This window comes from Panthera uncia, chromosome F1, assembly GCF_023721935.1.
Source record: "Panthera uncia isolate 11264 chromosome F1, Puncia_PCG_1.0, whole genome shotgun sequence".
Lineage (NCBI taxonomy): Eukaryota > Metazoa > Chordata > Mammalia > Carnivora > Felidae > Panthera > Panthera uncia.
In genome coordinates, this window is record NC_064813.1 from 7,699,076 (window position 1) to 7,720,128 (window position 21,053).

The following is a 21,053-nucleotide window of genomic DNA, read 5'->3' on the forward strand; positions in this document are numbered from 1 at the left end:
AACTTCTTTATCCATTCATCAACTGATACTAGCTTTTAGAAGTAGGCAGTGAATCTAAGTCTTGAATTAGCTCTGGAAAAATTTCATTTGTCAGGTTCAGAGGTCCTGTTTAATTTTTCCTCTCTGTCCAGCAAATTCATGATTTCCATCTCACAGAGCTAAAACACATGCATCCTGGAATATTCATGATAAGAATATGGGCTGAGAAAATCTTACGCCCAGAATGTCCCTGGGAACAAAGAAATAATTAACAGTCCACACAGAAAAGGAATACACTAGGAATTCTAAGTACTAACCTTATCATGAGTGTGACCTCCCTTCTTTTTTCCTGGATTGATGTCAGAAGATTCCCTTCGTGCTTCTGAACCAATGAGTGGAAGAAATCTTAGGCTAGTGGGGCTTGGTACCTAGAAGCCATAAGTAAAGATTTAGTGAGACATATTTAAGGTGATTACACCTGTAATGTGAATTCACGGGGGTGGAGAATAGGGAAAGGTTCAACTGCTTTAAAATATACCCCTCCTTCCCAGATGCCCACTATGACTTCTTGACACTTCATCCTTAGCATTATCTGTAGCTTAAGTGTTTGACCCTATTACAGGGAACATGTTCTTGGGAAGGAGAAATAACATTTTATGAAATAATAAGTTAAGGTTAAGTTGAAGTATTTCTTCTTCAGTTTATTATTCTTGGTTTAATTAGTTGTTTAATTTAACAGAGGTTAGCTCTAGTGGAGACTGGAAGAGAATGAGTAAGGAGGAGAAAATTCTGGGCAGAGGATGAATTCTGGGCCAACGGACAGCACAGGCAAAGTCACAGAAGAGGGAAGAGTGGTGATGCTTAAGGAATGGCAAGTAATTTGGCACAGCTGGAGTATAAGGTACATGGGAGAATGTGGTAGAAAATGAGATCATACAGTTCAGGCAGATGCCAGATTATGAAAAGTTTGTATGCCAGGCTAAAGGTATTTGGATTTTATCCTGTAGGTGATGAAGAGCCAGGTTAAAATCTGAAATAGTTTCTTATAGTGTTGTTTAACGTGAAATGGCAGAGGCAAATGGTCAAGACCATGGACATCTAGAACTAGAGACTTCTTTGGGATCAGATGCAGCACGCTCATAGAAGCATCAGTCTGCTTGGTTATGTGATTTTCTTCAACCTTGTTGGGTAGCCCAAGGTCGGGAATGAGACATCAGATTCCTTGTTTTCTAACTACTCCAGTTCTAGAAGCCTCCAACTTACCCTATATATAGGAAGAGAGCCGAAAACAATCCCTGCCTCTCTGTTTTCCATCAGGAATCCTTCTAAGGCACGTCTTCGAATCTGCAAAACACAGGAAGTGGATGTTTAGTGATGTCGGCACATTCTATCAGTGGCAAAATTCCTGGGTTTAAATCCTGACTCTGATGCTTATTAGCTGAGTGATCTTGGGCAAGTTCTTTCCCTGTTGACTATTTATGAGGATCAAATGAAATAACACAGATAGTGTGCTACTCAAATGTAAGATTTACTATCATTGTATTATTATTACTGATAATGATATGTCAAAAAGAAGTGAATGAATACATTTTATATAATTGAGAAAGAAAAGGAATAGGCAAAACAAGATTCTGGAAGAATTCAGAGATTCCTAAGAAAAGGGTGTTTTAATTCAACTTTAGCATTAACGTTTTATTATTTTACCAATGAATTGAGAAGATAAAGTTGAGCTAAGGGGTAGACAATCCTTGGGGCATTTGATTGTTTCAAGGCCTTTTAAACTTTGCTAAAGATTTCCCCAAAATGTATTTAATATTACAGTTAAATTATTTAAAAAATTATTTCTTATCTTCAAATTGGAAGAGAATGTTAAAAGGACATACCAGTCTTTATTTTTAGGTTGTACTATTTCAATCCTATTCAACAAAATTGAGTTATATGCTATGCATAAGTTTTTGGCCATAAAGAGCTTAGGACTCAGTGGTGAGTGGGAAGTAAAGATGAGTACATAAAAAAATACTGATTCATTGGAGAACATGGTAAATGAATACGCTATAAAACACAAAGCAGGGAGGGATCAGGGTTGTTGGAGAATGTAGAATTAACATTTATTGAGAATCTGTGATGTAACTGTATGCATCTTCACATCTAATCCTCACCACAACACTTTGAAGGGTTTGCAGATGAATAAAGAGATAAAATTATTTAAGACTAAACCTAAGTCTGTCCCACTCCCCATCCTGTCCTTCTCCTCCTTGTCACCCTGCCCTCTGGGAGCAGCTGAGTTCCATTTGGACAGAAAGGCAGGACTTATGAAAACTATTTAATTTGGAAAATATTAAGTATTTATCAAATTATGAAGTTGATAATGTGAAAGAATAATGACATAATGAACATCCATGGACCCACTGCTCTGTTTTATGTATTGAAACAATACCCTCAACTTTGAGGTTCTGAGTCCTTTTCATCTGCCTTTAAAATGTAATGACTGTCCTGAACTTTGTGCTTTTAATTCTCTTGCTTTCGTTTATATAGTTTTACTTTATGTAAATTTTTGCCCAAACAATATTTTATTTAGTTTGGCTTCTTCTTGACTTTTATACAAATGAAATAATTATGTACATATTCTTAAGCAAAACTTTTCCCATTTAATAGCATGTGTCAAACAATTATTCATATACATGAGTGTTGTTTTGGTCCATTTATATTCACTCTTCTGTAGTATTCCAATTTATAGATATGCCATAATTATGTTCCAATTATAATGTCTGTGAGCATTTAGGCTGCTTTCAGTTTTTTCTATTACAAACAGTACTGCTCTGAACATTCTTGTGCCTGCCTCCTAACCATGTGTTTAAAGGTTTCCCAAAGATATATATCTAGGATACTATAACTATTTTCAACTTTACTAGATAACGCCATATTGTTTTCCAAAGTGGTTCTACCAATTTACACTATTTCCACCAGCAGATTAGTGTTCTGATTGTGCCAAATGCACACTGACCCTTGATATTGTCAGACTCTCTGACATTTGCCAATCTGCTGGGTGTAAAATGATATCTCATAATATTATTGATGTGGATTTCCATGTTTACTAATGAGCATCTCATCATGTGCTTATTGGCAATTTTTTTTTTCCTTCTGTGATGTATCTATTCAAGTATTTGACCATTTTTTAAATTGGACTGTCTTTTTTTCTTATTGATTTTTTTAGGAGTTCCTTTTCTATTCTGAATACTAATCTTTTGTCAATTACAAAGGTGGGGTGGACTTGACAGAGAAAGGTCACAGATGTGGTACGGACAGCTCAGGCGAACTGGAGCAGAAGGCAGGAATGCTCAGGAAATAACAACTAGCCTGATCTGTAGAGGGTGGGGCAATGGTAGGTTAGTAACAGGAGACAAGTTTAAAAAGGTTAAGTTTGGCTTATTGTGTTGAAGATCTTGAAGAAATTGATTTCAATTAATACCACACCTTAGCCTAAAGACTCATGCTATATCCACTTTTTACAAATATTGCAAATAGAATGAATAGCAGGACCCATTTCTCTCCTAATTCTGCACTGGAGAAAAGTGTGTCAGTCTGTGATAGGCAGAATCATGGCAACCAAAGATGTCCACATCCTATTTCTCCCACCCCCAACCTATGGTTTCACTGCCTTACTTGGCAAAAGGAACTTTGCAGATGTGATTTAGGTCAGGAACCTTGAGGTGGATTATACAGGTGGGTCCAATCTAATCCCAGGCATCCTTAAAAACAGAGAACCTTTCCCATAGGGTCACAGACATGTGACCACAGGAAGATGGTCAGGGAGAAGCAATATGTCTGGCTTTGAAGATGAAGGAGGAGGGCCCCCAACTAAAGCATTGAGATTCTCCCCTACAGCCTCTATAAAAGGAACATAGCTCTGGAAACACTTTAATTTTAGACCAATGAGAACCAGGACAGACTTCTGACATACAGAACTATAAGATAATGAATTTATATTGTTTAAGCCACCAAGTTGGTAGTAATTTGTAACAGCAATAATAGAAAACTAATATACCAGAGAGATCTAAATTCAGGAAAACAAAAGCAAAGTGCTTTATCTTTTTTTGTTCACTTGTTTGTTTTAAGGCTACCTTGGGAGAAGAGAGAGACTTGAAAAACTTAAAATCATGATCCACTTCAAAGGCCTTGGGAGGTGTACGTTTGAAAAGCAAAGACATTGAGCTCATTTTTTTCCATCTGTGTAAAAAGATACAAGAAAAACTGTTCAGCACATACCCACATCTTTTATTCTCTGCCTACTGCACATGTATCCATTAAATCCTTCTTTCTCTGGGTCCCAAATTCTCTGGCTTTCATGGCACCAGTCCTAATGATGCTACCTCTGCACTTAACTAGTCATTCTTTATTTGTTCACTCAAATACCTTTTAAGTGCCTATTGTGTGCTAAGCACTAAGCTAAGAACTGGGTATATAAACATGTATAAAACATGGTCTTAATCCTCAAGGAACTCACAGAGCTAGCGAAGGAGATGCATATTACCAAATTAGAATATACTATTTTGAGTACTAAGATAAATGGATGTTCAAGGCTCAGCAATTACCCATTGATCAACTGTGTGTGGGGAACTTTACCACAACTTGATGAGTCTTGACTCTACTACACCACCTCATGTTTTGGCACGACCTCTTCTCTGGAGCTCTTGCTGGCCAGTCAAGGCAAGGCTTGAACCCTTCAGTGGAGTCTTGGCAGTCACGTGGAACCCTTGTCGATTCTTCTAAAATTGCTGCTGTGTGGCTTGTGACACTTTGCTTCAATTTCTGTTTCTTCTACCAACTATTGGACTAGATGATGGCATGCAATCTCTCCAGCTTTGGCGCACTTACGATTTCCCTAAAGGGATTTATTTTAGACAATCCCTTCTGCTTCTTCCCATTTTTGACTCATCTGGTCAGTTCCCCCTGTTCTGGTCTGCTCTATATTATCAGTCCAGGGAGGACCCCCATGCTTTGCTGATGTTGAGCTCAGTTAAGCTCCAATCACTTCCATAATGACAAAGATCCAACCACATCAAAACCAGAACTGAATGTTACAAAAGCGCAAAACACCTTTTGCCAACACTCTGTTCCCTACTAGGTAACTGTCCTCTTTTTCTAAGCCTTTAAGCAGTGCTCAGGTGTCCTTGAGACACAAGCATACCCATGAATCAAACTCTTGTTTAACGTTAGAGCTATCTGACTTCCTTACAAAGCAATATATACTATCATCACCTCACATCTCCTATTTATTTCTCAAGCACTAGCATGTGATTGTTACCCACCACTCCACTGACATTACCCTCTCTGAGGTCATCAGCTGAAATAATGCCAATCGTGTGTTTACTTTTCTGTTGTCCTATGTGACTTCACTGCCACGTTCTACAAATGTGTCCTCACTACCACTTGTCATCATACCATGTGCATGTGGTTTTCTTTTCAACAACCAGACAGGTCTATCTCAATGCTCATTAAATATCTTCACTTGGATGTCCCACAAACATCTAGACTTACACTTGTCCAAAACCAAATGCACTATCCTTTTCTTCAGACTTGTTTTTTCTCTTCTGTATTCTGTCACTATGATTTCTGTAAAGCTTAAAATCCTTCTGTTGGTCTGTTACAAAACCCATTGCGATTTGGCATCTATAAAATTTTCTTGCTTTATCTCCCACCACGTCGTCCTTACTTGCTCACTGGACCCCCCAGTCTTGAAAAACTACATCATAGTCTTTCATTATTTAGTGATTTTACTTACCCATGATTTAAGGAAACATAGAAGATCAAAGTTGCCTCTTTGGTCTTGTTTGGTTACATCCCATCTATCCCTTGGTGATTATCTTGAGAATTACATTTTCCTAGAAGTACTATTATACTGAACTGTAGCTTTTTGTTTACATATTTTTCCCCTCCACTGGATTGCAATGTTATTGAAAAGTCCTGGACTTTTCACCTTTGAATTCTCCATGTCCAGCACAGTGTCACATTCTTGGGGTGCCTGGGTGGCTCAGTCGGTTAAGTGTCTGACTCTTGGTTTCAGCTCAGGTCATGATCTCACGGTTTGTGAGTTTGAGCCCCACATTGGGCTTTGTGTTGATGGCACTGAGCCTGCTTGAGATTCTCTCTCTCATTTCTTTGCCCCTTTCCTGCTTGTGCTCTTTCTTAAAATAAATAAATAAACTTAAAAAAATAGAGTTTAATTCTTGTCTGCTCATCTAAAGAAAAACCCAGTGGTCTTACTTTTGCCGGTCAAATACCAGAGGATATTCATATTTTTGCGTCTTCTCTGTGAATTTGTTTTCTTCTTTTATTTCTATGGGATATTCATTAACATCACATGGCAAAATGAAATCATTTGTTGGTGATATTTCAAACATTCTTCGCTGTCCAAAATATCCACAGTAATGACCATTGAGGGCATGCCAGACCCTGAGGAAAGGCAAAAGTAGGGAGAAGAAAGTAACTGGAATTCAGTGAAAGTTATTGTTTATTAGATCATTTTATATGGGTTTTTACTGGTCCATCAGAGATTTTAAGCTTGAATCGAGGACTATTCCTGTTAAATACATGGAACCAATCATAGCATAAGCATTTTTATCCATTAGAATTCTAATCAACAACAATTTTGGGAAATGTTGATTTGAATCTGTACTTATGATGGCCATTCATTAAAATCAGAACACAAGGAATGGATATTTCCCAAAATAACACTGTTCATTCATTGTGATCAGAACCTGTGTTGGCTGACAGTATGCTAGTTGAATTAGGCCTTACAGTGTGCTATATCTTAGTTGTCTACCTCTGCATCAGCATCAGTAGGGCTTGTGGGAGGAGTTTCCTAAGGATGCTTTTATTATTAACAAAATCCTCTCAACCTCCATCCATAACTCCTACTGTTCTGGAAAAACCATACTATTTTTCACAACTGAGTTATGAAATAAGGTGACAAAAGAAGTGTTGTTTTTTTTTTTATCCATATGCATAGTTTTACCATCAGGTCACTCTGTGAGATCCCTCTAAGCAGCCCACTTGATTTAAAGTCCTATAGAATATCCTTAGCAGGAGTGTGTGCCCTGCATCTTAAGGAAAGATAAAACAGTATGTGGAAGATCTTGCTTTTATATCTTGACTTCAACCTCAGAGTAACAAATGATGGAAGCAGTCATCATGGCCCATGAGGAGGACACACTAAATGAGGTAAGAGTAAATTCCACCAAGTTCAAGTGGTTTCCCAGGTCACGGGGGCGGGCATTGAGGAGAGGACAGAGGAGAGGTATCTAGCCAGGACTCCTCACACCTAATAGCATCCTAAGAATGTAACATGAGCATTTTACATCCCTTACATATTCTAATTCTCCTACACTGCCTTGCCAGAGCCTTCACCAAAGTGAAATGGACAGGTCCTTCCAGCACAGAAGTTAGAGGGTAAGGACTACCTTTAGGACAACTCCAAACTCACTCTATTCTAGGTCAGGACTGAAGCAGCTTCTGATCTTGTTTTGTGACATTTCCTGCTGCACGTGGAATTCTTCCAGATGACTTATCCCACCTCTCAGCCTGATTTCCTGGGTCTTAGATAAGTATCTTAGCCCTGTCTATCCTCTAAGAGCTAAGTCTTTATTACACTTTTTCCTATTATAATATCACAATCTTTTTGAAAACAAAGATTTAGAATGTTAAAATTCCCTACCCCTTTGGAAAGTGGCAGCCAGTGTTTGCAAAAGGACATAGCTTAGTTATAAAGGGAAGTGTATCTGAGATAGTTATTCATAGAGCTACTTTTTCTGAATTGAGTATCTAGGGAGATCTCCACTTGAAGGAATCATATAAAAGAAATTTCTGAGCAGGGAATGCTCATAACAACAGAAGTGTGTGCACATGTGACATGTGGTGCACGTGCACACGTGCATTTGTGTGTGCGTGCCTGTGTGTATTACAATCCCCAATTAGCACTTCTGCTGACAGGTAGCTGAAAATAAACTGGAACAGAGACCCAAGGGACAGAGTTGTGAAAAACATCTGTAATAATGAAATGACATGTTTTTAATTTTTCCTATAAATAAAATAACACATTCCCTTTCTGGCGGAGGAAGAGCTCTGTTTAACCCCAGTTAGGACCTTGCCCCCTTCCAGACTCACCTTTCACTCAACATTTCTAATAATTTACTTTCACCCTTCCATATTTAAAGTATTTTCCTCTTTTAGTGCCTCCTTTCTCTCTCTTTTTTCTTTTTTTTTCTTAAGTGCCTCCTCTCTTAATGAATGGTACCATCGTTCACTGAGTGGTATATGGCAGGAAGTAGGCTTGACATCCACTGCTTACCTTCCCTTTCAGTTACAGTTTATGTCTCCTGGAATTTATCTCCTGGACAGTTCTCAGATCCAGACTATCTGCTTCCAGCACTGTTGCCACTGCCCTAGTCCAGGCACCTGCACTCAGCATAGACTTCCAACTGGTCTCTTTGCTCCCACCTTGCTGCTCTGAAATCCATTCCCTACACGTTATTTTTTTTAAAAAATGTAAATCAGATTATGTTAGTCCTTCACTTAAAATCCTTTGGAGGCTATTTCCTTCAAGGTGAAGATTCAAACCAGCCCCAGGCTCACACAGGGTCTTTTACCCAATGTAAAATATTCCTTCCTTTTTGCCTTCACTATGTTTAAACTCTCCAGCACACTTTGAAACCTCTCTACCACTCTCGATCTTACCTGACTTTATTCTCCCAAGAGGATAATTCATTACCATGATTTTGACACATTTTAATATGCAGCAATTTGTCTCAAGAAATGTCATGGCATTTCCTTTCTTTTTGTATGTGTGTATGTGTGTATGTGTGTATGTGTGTGTGTGTGTGTGTGTGTTCAGTATTGGTGTATGCATCCTTAGCATTATCCAGGCAATTAGAAATAAGTAGGCTTTGCAGAATCAATCACAGTGTCCATGAAAACATTAGCTTGCTTTCACTTTTCTCAGTGTTGAGTTGCACTTTGCTATGACTTTCTTTATGCCTTCTGATCCTGTGTCTCCTGTGGCTATTCCTGGGCTTGGGTCTATCTCTCTGAGATAATCATCTTGCTTCATTCTTTGAAATGAGTACACAAAAAACACTTTTATTGAAGTATTTGTCATACTCTGACATGGATGAGCAGGGCATCTTGTCTCCTTGGACATGGAAAACAATTCTAAGCCAGTGGCCATCTTTCCAAAGCCCTTTCTGCGTGCCACATTTTGTTTGTTTGTTTATGTATTTATTTTAATTATCCAATCAAGATTGTATTTGGGTATAAACTTAAACTGTGGCTTAAAATTTTTACTTCTCGTGCTCAAAACCCTAAATTCACAATATGAAGGTCCATACCTTACTGAGCCATCAACGGAGGCAGTAAGTACCACTTGTTTGTCTTCTACGTAGATTACTTGAACAATTTCTAAAGAATGAGCACGCCAGGCAAGCCGCTGCTTCAGTTTCTAGAAAGCAACAATAAAGCATATTCTGTAGCATAAGTATGTGCTGATCATAATCCAATCTCAAGCAAAACCAGTAACCACGAATGAGCCAAGCTTCCAAGTGAATGGGTGTGGACATCTGTGCAAGTCGAAACCCCTCTCCCTGCGAGCTCTTTTTCCTTGCTCAGGTACCCTAACTCCATTTTTAGGTGTTTGTTCATCTCATGTATTCCTGGGAGAAGAAAGACCTTATGTCTTTAGCAATTTCTCATTTAAGTGAGGATGAACATTTAGTTGAGGATTACAAGATGAGTAGGCAAAAGAAAAGCCTTAGGAGAAAGGCTGTGGGATAGGCAGAGGCAGAGTGGAATCAGGGGCAGGAGGAAGCAGAGCTGAAAGGTGAGGACCGAAGGGGAAGTTGGCAAAACTTCCGTGTTTTCAAATTTTATCCAGAGATAGCCCTGGTGATTTTGTTCTCTTTTTTTGGTGGTGGCGGTGGTGGTGATGGAGCTAGTAGGGTTATATACGATATCACAAGGAATCAACAATTAGAATGGGCCTGGCTCATTCTCTTTGATAGACCTCAGAGGTCTATCGATTCAAGATGTGGCTTATCCTTAAGTCTAGAGCCTTTAAACAGGCCTGAACTGTGTGAACTAGAGTTGTCCACTGGAAAGCTGACTCTGTAGCAACATCTCCTTAGAGCACATTCTGTCTCTATCACTGATGAACTCACACCAAGCACTACTTCTTCTGGGGTCATCTACCTAGGATATATGTGTAGCTAGAATTCTGGCAGCTTGGAGTTTTCTTATGAGCCTCCTATTCATTTAGACTTGAACAAAGTTCAGACACAACTCCTCCTAAATTTATTGACCTTCTGACTCAATCCCCTCTAGTTGTTCTTAGACAACCAGGGTGAAATCTGCATTCTCTTACTTCTTATTGTCTCATAGTTATTCAATAATAACTTGTCATCCAAGGGTTCTTTCTCTGCTTTGGGATTGGATTCACTTAGGCAAGTGTTTCTCTACTATGGGCCATATCTATAGTAAGAAAGACATTTTACAGATGTCAACATATACAATATCTGCACGTGCATACCGGACACATTTCAGATTCTTAACCTTACTATGTGCAATGCACACTGATATCATCTATTCTATTCTATTGCATTTTATTCCCCTTTTAAATTAAAATACTGGTCACCACTCATTACACTGGTTTTATAACCCACTAGTGGGTTATAACCTGTATTTAGGAAAACATTGCTCTAAGACTTTTTTTTTTTGTAGACAAATGTATATTATCATATGTATGATTTCTCTTCCTGTGGACAGGTTTTGACTATCCTATCTCTTAGAATATCTATATTATATAGAGCATCTTTTTAATAGTGATGTTGCAAGAGAAGCAGATTAACATCTGATGTATGCACTGACATATTAGGTGTTTATTGTAACTAGTTGTAATCTATAACTGAACCTGATTTAATTCATGATATATATTAATCTGTGTAATAATGAGACATCTTATAATGGGATTCTGTTGTATATAGCCATGTACAAAGTGGAAAAAATACATTGCCAAAATACAGAAAAAGGTTGAAATGACATTGAATATGGAGTAATTTCAAATAAGTTATTAAAATAAATTCTTTGCTTTTATAAATTGGTGAAAATGCTTTAAAATAAATTCCACTGATAGTTTAATTCAATATTATTTTATAACTTTGTTTTTAAGATTTTCTCTAAATTTTATAAGGTCTTGTATCACAGTTTATAGAAAGTTCATTTGCAAAACTGTAAGCTTTTTGGGTCATACTTTTGTGCCTTAAAATTAATAACAATATATGATAATCATCAAAATTAAGGGAGAACAGATAACTTTCCACTTATATATGGTTCAAGCATGTCATTTGTTTTTGTTCTGCTCACAACATGACTTGATTTCAGACCATTTATACCTGTTGATAAGTGAAACTTTGTGCTTCACAAGTTGTTTGAACGTTGTTTTCTATCTGATAGCAGTGAGTGTTATATATGGAAAAAACACTAGACTTGAGGACAAGAAGCCTGGCTCTAGTCCTGACTAAGTCATTAACTGTCTACATGGAGTTAAGGCAAGACAGTCTCTGATTCCCCCTCTGCAAAGTGGAGATAATCATAGGAAAAATAAACATCTGAACATTAGAAAACCATAATTGGTTCTTGGAAACAAAAAGAAAATTCTATGGATCAACTGAAATAAGGTTTGAAACAGTACCATTCTGTGACACTCTGCAAGGAATCCAATCTTAATCTATGTAACCATAGGAAAATAATAGTAAAAGAAATACTATTTATTTACGTTTTAGATTTAAAATATGACCTTGAAGAGAAATAAGTCTATGGTAAAATAGTGCTTCCTTGCTGTAACTTTTAATTAGTCAAGTTGAGTCTTTATAATAGATGTAGGCATATTTGTTTATCCACATTGACACAAAAAGTTCATATTCAGGTGGTTTTAAATAAGGATGGTGACATTTACATTGCGTTCACTCTAAAAAGAGCATAAAATATGTTTGAATCACAAGGAAGATTTAGACTAGATGTGAGGAAGAGTTTCTTTTTTTTAAATTCAGGTATAGTTGGCATGTAATGTTATGTTAGTTTCAAGTGGACAACATACTGTACACTACTCAGTGCTCACCCTGATAGCATGATAACATGTTATTGCAGTGTTATTGACTATATTCCCTGTGCTGTATTTTTCATCCCCAATGGTTGGGCACTAGATTAGGCCTGTAAGGAAAAGTTATAGCATCTCTTTCTGGTTTTTTTTTTTTTTAATGTTTATTTATTTATTTTTTTCTTTTTCTTTTTTTTCTTCAATATATGAAGTTTATTGTCAAATTGGTTTCCATACAACACCCAGTGCTCATCCCAAAAGGTGCCCTCCTCAATACCCATTGCCCACCCTCCCCTCCCTCCCACCCCCCCATCAACCCTCAGTTTGTTCTCAGTTTTTAAGAGTCTCTTAATAGCATCTCTTTCTGTAAAGTTATGTCAGATATATAAACTGACTGTGGAGGACTAGATGATTTGTGAACTTTTTTAAGCTCTGGGTTTCTACATAGATTCTTTCAAATAAATCAAAACATGAAGATGATGTAATGTGGCCAGTGGCTAGATCACTCACTCACTCACTCATTCTTTCTTTTCACCAGTAAACCATTATTATTTGGCATGTAGCTTGTTTCTTTTTTCTTTTTTTTATTTCAAGTATAATTAACATAGACTGTTATGTTAGTTTCAAGTGTACCATATAATGATTCAACAACTCTATACATTTCTCAGTGTCCATCAAGATAAAATACTGTTAAGATTCAATAGTATTATATATGACTCCAGAGTAGGAAGTCTTGGCTTGCATTTCTATCTTTTGTGGTGTCTAGCACAGAAAAATGGTCAGTTTCTGGTTCATGAATTAAACTAAAACTAAAGTTCCTACCTTTTCATTGTGAGGTGGATCCAGGAAGGAACTAATGCTGCAAAGGATAACATGTCCTTCTGTAGAAAATGTAAGCATTGAAATCTTTAGTTAGGTATCCTTTTTGTCTAAGCAAATACTATCCAGCCCGCCAAATTAATTTGACTTAGGCATTTATAATGGTAAATAAAATAGAATCTGAAAAACCAGAAATGAAAGAAAAAAAATTATATCACTTATACATAGGAATTCTGATTTATGGCAACCTCATTGTGACTTACTGTTGCCATGTATGCTCAAAGTCAAATTTCCTCTAGATGTCAGGGTAGATGAAATAGAAATGAAAACAACACTACCAAATGGAATCCAAACCATTAGAGAGATAATCATCCTACAATCCACATGATAGTTACAAAACTAGATTTAAAAAAAAGCAATAGGGTGCCTGAGTGGCTCAGTTGGCTAAATGTCTGACTTTGGCTCAGGTCATGATCTCACAGTTTGTGAGTTCAAGCCCCACATCGGGCTCTGTGCTGAATCTGGATCAGAACCTGGAGCCTGCTTTGGATTCTGTGTCTCACTCTCTCTCTGCCCCTCCCCCGCACATGTCTGTCTGTCTGTCTGTCTCAAAAAATAAATAAACATTAAAAAATTATTTAAAAAAAGCAAAAAGGACTACATCTAGGCATATTCAAACTGCAGAAAGAAAAAAAATCTTGAAAGAAACCAGAGGGGGGAATATCTTATCTATAAAAGAACAATATAAGAATTACATCTAACTTCTCAGAAACCATGAAAGTTAGCAGAGAATGGAATGAAATATTTAAGTGTTGAGAGAAAAACCATCAACCTAGCATTATGTCCCTTGTGAAGTGCTTAGAAGTCCCTTCAAAAGTGAAGGAGAAAGGTGACTTTCCCAGACAAACAAAACCGGAGACAATTTGTTGCTAGTAAACTTGCCTTGCACGAAGTAGTAAAAGAAGTTCTTAAGAGAGAAGGAAAATGATATAGGTAAGAAATTAAGATTTATATAAAGAAAAGAAGAGCATAAGAGAAGGAATAAATGAAGATAAAGTAAAAGCAATTTATTAAAGCAATAATAGCAACAATGTATTTGACAATTGTAACTTATAGGTACTTGAGCTGAATGACAGTAGTGACACAAGGAAGAAATTAGGAATATTTTGTTATTATAAGGTACTCATATTACCGGGGAGGTGGTGTAGACTTGTTTGACACGAATTAGTTGTAAATGTATATTGCAAACTCTAGGGAAACCATTCAAAAAATTTTAAAAAGATACATAATTGATATGCTAAGAGAAAGTAGAATAATATGAAAGGTCACTTAAAACCACAAAAGGCAGAAAAAGAGTGAAAGACAAAAATAAGAACAAAAACGAGGAATAAATAGAACACGATAAGAAATATGGTAGATCTATATCAAAAATCACTTTAGATGTCAGCAGTCTAAGTAAACCACTTAAAAGACTGAGATTGTCAGAATGGATTAAAAAACAACACCCAATTATATGTTGCTTACAAGAAATCCACTTTATATATAAGGATACATGTAGACTAAAAGTAAAGGGATAGAGAACGACTTACCATGTTAATGCAAATCAAAAGAAAGGAAGAGCATCTATGTTTCAGAGAAGACTTCAGAGTAAGAAAAATTATTAGGGATAAAGAAAGACATTACATAATGATAAAGGGGCAATTCTCCAAGAAGACATAACTATCCTTAACATGTATGTGCCGGGGCACCTGGGTGGCTCAGTCAGTTAAGCATCGGACTTTGGTTCAGGTCATGATCTCGCGGTTGTTAAGTTTGAACCCTGCATCGGGCTCTGTGCTGGCAGCTCAGAGCCTGGAGCCTGCTTTGGATTCTGTGTCTCCCTCTCTTTCTGCCCCTCCCCCCCACTCTCTCTCTCAAAAATAAACATTAAAAATTAAAAGAAAAACATGTATGTGCCTAACATCACAGTATCAAGATATGCAGCTGAAAACTGATAGAATTGCAAGGAGAAATAGATAATACACTGTTATAGTTGGAAACTTCACACCCATCTATCAGAAATGGACAGACCCAGGGGGCAGAAAATCAGTAAGGACATAGTTGAACTTAATCACACCATCATTCAACTAGATATAATTGATATCTATAGACTACTGCATCCAAACACAGCAAAACCCATATTAATCTCAAGCTATCATTCACCAAGATAGACCAAATTCTGGGCAATAAATTATATCTTAACCAATTTGAAATAAGAGAAATCATATAGTGTATGTCCCCAGACTACAATGGAATGAAATTGGAAATCAATAAGAGAAAGGGAGCTGGAAAATCCCAAAATAATTAGAGATGAGACAACATACTTCTAAATAATAGATCATAGAAAAAAATCTCAAGAGAAAGTTTTAAATATTTTGAACTAAATAAAAATGAAAATATGACATCAAAATTAGAGGGAAGCAGCAAAAACAGTGCTCACAGGGCAATTTACGTGCAAATATTAGAAACAAAAGGAAGATCTATAATCTAAACTTCTCTTTTAGAATGAGATAAAAAAAAATTCACCAAAGTAAGCAGAATAAATGAAGTAAAAATCAGAACGGAAATCAATGAAACTAAAAATAGGAACTCAATAGAAAAAAATCAACAAAACCAAAAGCTGGTTCTTTAAAAAGATCAACAAAATTGATAAACTTCTATCCGGGCTAACTAAGAAAAAAAGATCTCATGGGAATTAAAAGGATACAAACGAATACTATGAATTCCATGCCCACAAATTTAATAACCTGGATAAAATGGACTGATACCTTGAAAGACACAATCTGTCAAAACTCACCCAAGAAGAAACAGATAATATGAATAGGCTTATATTATTTTTTAAAAATGTTTATTTATTTATTTATGGATGGGGTAGGGAGTCAGAGGGAGAGGGTCAGAGAACTCCAAGCAAATTTCGTGCTGTCAGTGTGGTGCCCAATATAGGCCCATGAACCGGACTGTGAGATCATGATCTCAGCTGAAATCAAGAGTAGGACGCTCAACTGACTGAGCCACCCAGGTACCCCAGGTCTATATTATTAAGGAAATTAATTAATAATCTTCCCAAACAGAAACCACTGCGTCAAAATGAGTTTAATGGTGAATTCTATCACACATTTAAGTAAGAAATCTTACCAATTATGTACAAACTCTTCCAGAATATAAAGTAAAAGGGAATACTTTCTAACTTGTTCAATGAGGCCAGCACACCCTAATACCAAACCCAAAGATATTATGAGAAAACTATAAACCAATAGCTGTTATGAATATAGATGCAAAAATCCCCATCAAAATATAAGCATATTAAAAGAATTATACACAATGGTCAGCATTTGAAGATCATTTCATGTAATCCATCCTATCAACAGGCTAAAGAAGAAAAAAATCACATGATCACAATAGATGCAGAAAAAGCAGTTGACAAAATTCAATACCCATTCATGATAAAAACTCTCAATTTGGAAATGCACGTTACACTTTTCCCACCAAATTCTAAAAGCCAAAAAACCCAGATCAAAACAACTCTAAGCGTAACATGCAAAACTATAAAACTGGAAGAAAATCTAAACCTTGGGTTTGGCAATGACTTTTTAAAAACAACATCAAAGGCACAATCTGTGAAAGAAACCATTGATAAACTGTACTTCATTAAAATTGAAAATTTTGTACAATCTCCGGAAGACTGAAATAATTGATGGTACAAACTGATTCATAGACTAAGTTTTGAAATGAGAACAATGTTCTTTCAAGAAAAGATGTAAAACTTAAGTATTATTACTTTTTGTTTAACATTTATTTATTTTTGAGATACAGAGAGAGAGCACAAGCAGGGGAGGGAGGTGAGAGAAGGAGATACAGAATCTGAAGCAGGCTCCAGGCTCCTAGCTGTCAGCACAGAGCCCAACACAGGGCTCAAACCCACAAGATCATGACCTGAGCCTAAGTCGGAGGCTCAACCTACTGAGCCACCAGGTGCCCCTAAAATTTAAATATGAATGTAATAGCAGTACCCGAATGCAAATATCAAGGTTACAGTAGCAAATGATAAGTGAAGGGGTGGGTGTAGAAGAAAAGCAAGAGTAAAGTGGGCTAAGCTTTTGTTTAACTGAAAAGATGCTGTTTCAGTCTAAATTCTAACAAACTGGTTAGTTTTGTCTGTTTTTTGGAAAAACTTAAAAGTGAACACTACTAAAACTTAAAAATGTTTTTACACTAGGAATGCTCATTCACACACTCACATAATCTTTTAAAGTAGATGAAAAGAAAGATAATTCATGATTAGTTAAAAAGATGAAAGAAAGGAAATAAAGCATTAGAAAAAAGAATTTTGTTACATCAAAGAAGAAAAACCAACACAATGATTTCTAACAATCAATACAAAATCCCCTAATGAGAGCAAAGAATCCCTCTCCTTCCTAATTAATGCTGTTACTCCCTTTATGAGATAAATACAACATAACCTATTCAAGATGGAAAATGAAAACTTTACATTCTTCCCAATATGTAAGGTAAGAGAACAGGTAGTTCTGTACCCCATTAAAAAATTTTTTTTTCAATGTTTATTTATTTTTCAAAGACAGAGACAGCATCAGCACGGAAGGGGCAGAGAGAGGGAGACACAGAACCCAAAGCAGGCTCCAGGCTCTGAGCCATCAGCACAGAGCCTGACGTGGGGCTCGAACTCATGAATGGTGAGATCATGACCTGAGCCAATGTCGGACGCTTAACTGTGTACCCCATTTAAAGATGGGGAAAAAAAGATTGTCTCACTCTAAGTAAAGACCTCAGAATGGAATAGGTTCTATTCATTGCTCTATTCATTCATTATTCTATTTATTCAGCAAGCTATTCATAACACTCTCTCCTGCTTCAGCATCCTTCTTTTTCTTTCTTTTGTCTCAACAAATGTCATGTATTTTCCTACCTCCATCTTTATGTCATGTGGTTATGGAGCAACCTGTAGACGACTACCTAAGCATGACTTACCCACATTTCCAGTCAGAAGTATCCTGGTACATGGATCAGTATACAGCGATGTCAGAGAAATGGCAGAATGTTTTGTGAAAGGCAGCATATCTTTCAGTAGCTTTCCCTGAATAAAGTATAATAAATTCTATAAAATATTAATCTCAGAGTTGGATTTCTCTATAAATAATCCATCTAAAAAGTTATCTCTACTACTGCAACATGCTTCTCTTCTTTGTAATAAAAACAATTTGAAACTATCTGAAGGGACTTATTTCCTTGAAATTAAATATTCATAAAGCTGTAACAACTATTAAGAGCATCTAAACTCTGATTATTACAGACCACTTCTATTCTTGGGGGTTGTTTCTTGCACTTCCATGACCCTTTCCATGAACTTCCTCAGACCTCTTTTCCAGGTACGTATTCCCCTTCTAAACAAACATTCTTTTCAGGTTTAAGTGTATCTCACTTGTTTAAGTGTATCTCAACCAGTAATATTGCACTTACGTTTTCAGACATATCTATTTTGAAAATTGGTGCAAGATAAAGAGATTGTAGGAGATTCAAATTCAGCAGATTATTTTTCAGTGCTTAGGATAAGTCAGCACCAGGAAGGATTTTCCACAAGCACTGCCTCACTTAGACAATAAACATCCCTGCTTCAGAAGAGAGATTTAATTTTTTTTTAATTTTTATTTTATTTTTGAGACACAGAGAGACAGAGTATGAGCAGGGGAGGGGCAGAGAGAGAGAGAGAGAGAGAGAGAGAGAGAATCTGAAGCAGGCTCCAGGCTCTGAGCTGTCAGCACTGAGCCCTACGAGGGGCTCAAACTTGCCAACTGCGAGATCATGACCTGAGCCAAAGTCGGATGCTCAACCGACTGAGCCACCCAGGCACCCCAGAACAGAGAATTTGATAGGGCACCTGGGTGGCTCAGTTGGTTAAGCATCTGACTCTTGATTTTGGTTCAAGTCATGATATCATGGTTCCTGGGATCCAGCCCTACATGGGGCTCTGCACTGACAGCATAGAGCCTGCTTGGGATTCTTTCTCTCTCCCTCTCTCGGCCCCTCCCCTGCTTGTGCTCCCCCCACTCATCAAAATAAATAAATAAATAAACATTAAAAAAAAAGAAGAGAGAATTTGAGTCTGCTAATCATTTCCTGAGATTTATTTGGGTATAATCTTCCTTCTGTCACTCTTATTTCTCTATCAGAAAAAAAAAAAAAAAAAAGGCATTGCTCCAATACCAAGATACTCTCAGGAAAAGTTGTTAATGATAGTTTGTATTTTTGGGGCGCCTGGGTGGTGACCAACTCTTGATTTCAGCTCAGGTCATAATCTCACAGTCGTGAGATCGAGCCCCACGTCAGGCTCAGTGCTGGATGTGAGCCTGCTTAGGATTCTCTCTCTCTCCCCCTACCTCCTCCCCCTCCCCCACTTGCTCTGTCTCTCTCTCTCTCTCTAAAATGAAATTTAAAAATTGTTTCAAAAAGTTTGTATTTTCAAACCAAGATTTTCCCACTTACACGCTAAGATCTATTGACAGACCTGGACGTTTTACCCAGCAGACGCCTGCGCTATTCTGTGTCACTGGGTCTCACTATCTGCCATACAAAATGGTGGCTCTTTTCTCACTTGCCTCTCTAGTGGCTTCTTGCCTCTCTACTGATTTCGTTGTTATCAACACCTTCCATCAAGATCCTTCCTTCCATCATTTCTGTCTTCCTAGTTTTAAACTCTGCCACCCTCCGCTCCAAGTCATTTAAAATCTTCTGGGAAATAAAAGCTATTTTTTCATTGTAAAATACTTAAGGACACTCAGTACAATGTAATAACTTCTTCCAATAGTTTAGATAACTAAAAATTTATACATACTCAATATTTGAGTGTTCTTATATTCTTTTACTGTAATATTCTTTTACTGTAATTAATATCCTCTAATGTTATTTAAATATCCAATGAAATAGTTAGCGGCATGTACTCATAGCTCAATTTAAAGAAAAGAAAGATTTGAAATAGTTAACTTAGGAGTTTTGATCATTTGACCCGAGTTACAGAACTGTCCTATTGTAATGTTTGAGTCGCACTTTCAGTGAGAAGGCTGAGGAACCACAATTTGTTATAAGGTTGAAAAATACTAGAATTGGATGTTCTCTGGAACCTTAGAAGGCTAGGATTCATTCCACAATACTATTATCTTTCTCATTCTCTGCTGTTCCAGGTAAACAATGGGTCCCATCACCTCCATAGTCCACAAACGAAGATGTCCATCCTCATGAGCACTGACAATGATAGGGGGCTGAGCTTCTATTAAATTGGTGCCTCCAGGATGTTTTTTGTCCACTGGATGTTGCTCTCCCATTGTGACATCAGTTTGTTCACCTACAGGAAAGTTAACGAGCTACCATGGGTGTTTGCAATACTTGGAATTACAAATTTTATAGAACATAAAAGAGGAGCCAGGTAGGAAAATAGTAAGACAACACATTCTTTTCCCTAGAATATTTTTTTCAACCTCAGATAACTTCACTCAGGGCAGAGAACAAAAAAAGCATTAACAAATAGAATCCTAGATCACTGGGGGGAAGAAATTATTTTTCATCTTATTACAAAAGCCTCCACGTTGTATATAACAGCTAAAACTAGATATATACCCAGTGTAAGTCTTACACATCCCAAATGGCTTATGAATCTAGTGTAAGTTTTAGGAAAATGGACTCAAGACTAAGAAGCTCAGTAATGCATTGGATTTTTAAAAATCTAGAATTAGTATTTAAAACAGCATCATCATAATGGAAATTCTGCCTCTTAGACTACTGAATCTTATACCACCTCCTTAACATTTAGCCACAGAAAGGATATAATGTATATTCATAAGACTGTTCTAGAACCCGAACTCCCGTAACAAGAAATTGTTACAAGAAAGAGAGGTGATCTCATACTTACGTTTAACCTCAGTGTCATGTATGCTCTGTTTGCTTCCCTGAATTAGGGGAGAAAAAGAAAGCATTTCCGTGACATTGTAAGGAAATGAGATGTACTGGATGAGTTAGATTCTTCAGGTGCATTTACATTTTTTTTTAATTTTTAAACATTTGAGTA

At 36.9% G+C, this 21,053-nt stretch overlaps 1 protein-coding gene across 2 annotated transcripts in view; it reads right to left on the bottom strand.

The window, feature by feature from the left end:
* WDR64 (WD repeat domain 64) overlaps positions 1–21,053 on the bottom strand; it is a 149,936-nt gene that overhangs the window by 6,047 nt on the left and 122,836 nt on the right. For both annotated transcript variants that reach the window (XM_049633850.1, XM_049633852.1), the window contains 9 exons: positions 20,898–20,934; positions 20,194–20,333; positions 17,966–18,071; positions 12,944–13,002; positions 9,363–9,472; positions 6,244–6,432; positions 4,101–4,206; positions 1,243–1,323; positions 297–407 (listed from right to left, as the gene is read on the bottom strand). In XM_049633850.1, the coding sequence (XP_049489807.1) occupies positions 297–407; positions 1,243–1,323; positions 4,101–4,206; positions 6,244–6,432; positions 9,363–9,472; positions 12,944–13,002; positions 17,966–18,071; positions 20,194–20,333; positions 20,898–20,934 (939 nt within the window). The remainder of the gene's footprint in view (positions 1–296; positions 408–1,242; positions 1,324–4,100; positions 4,207–6,243; positions 6,433–9,362; positions 9,473–12,943; positions 13,003–17,965; positions 18,072–20,193; positions 20,334–20,897; positions 20,935–21,053) is intronic.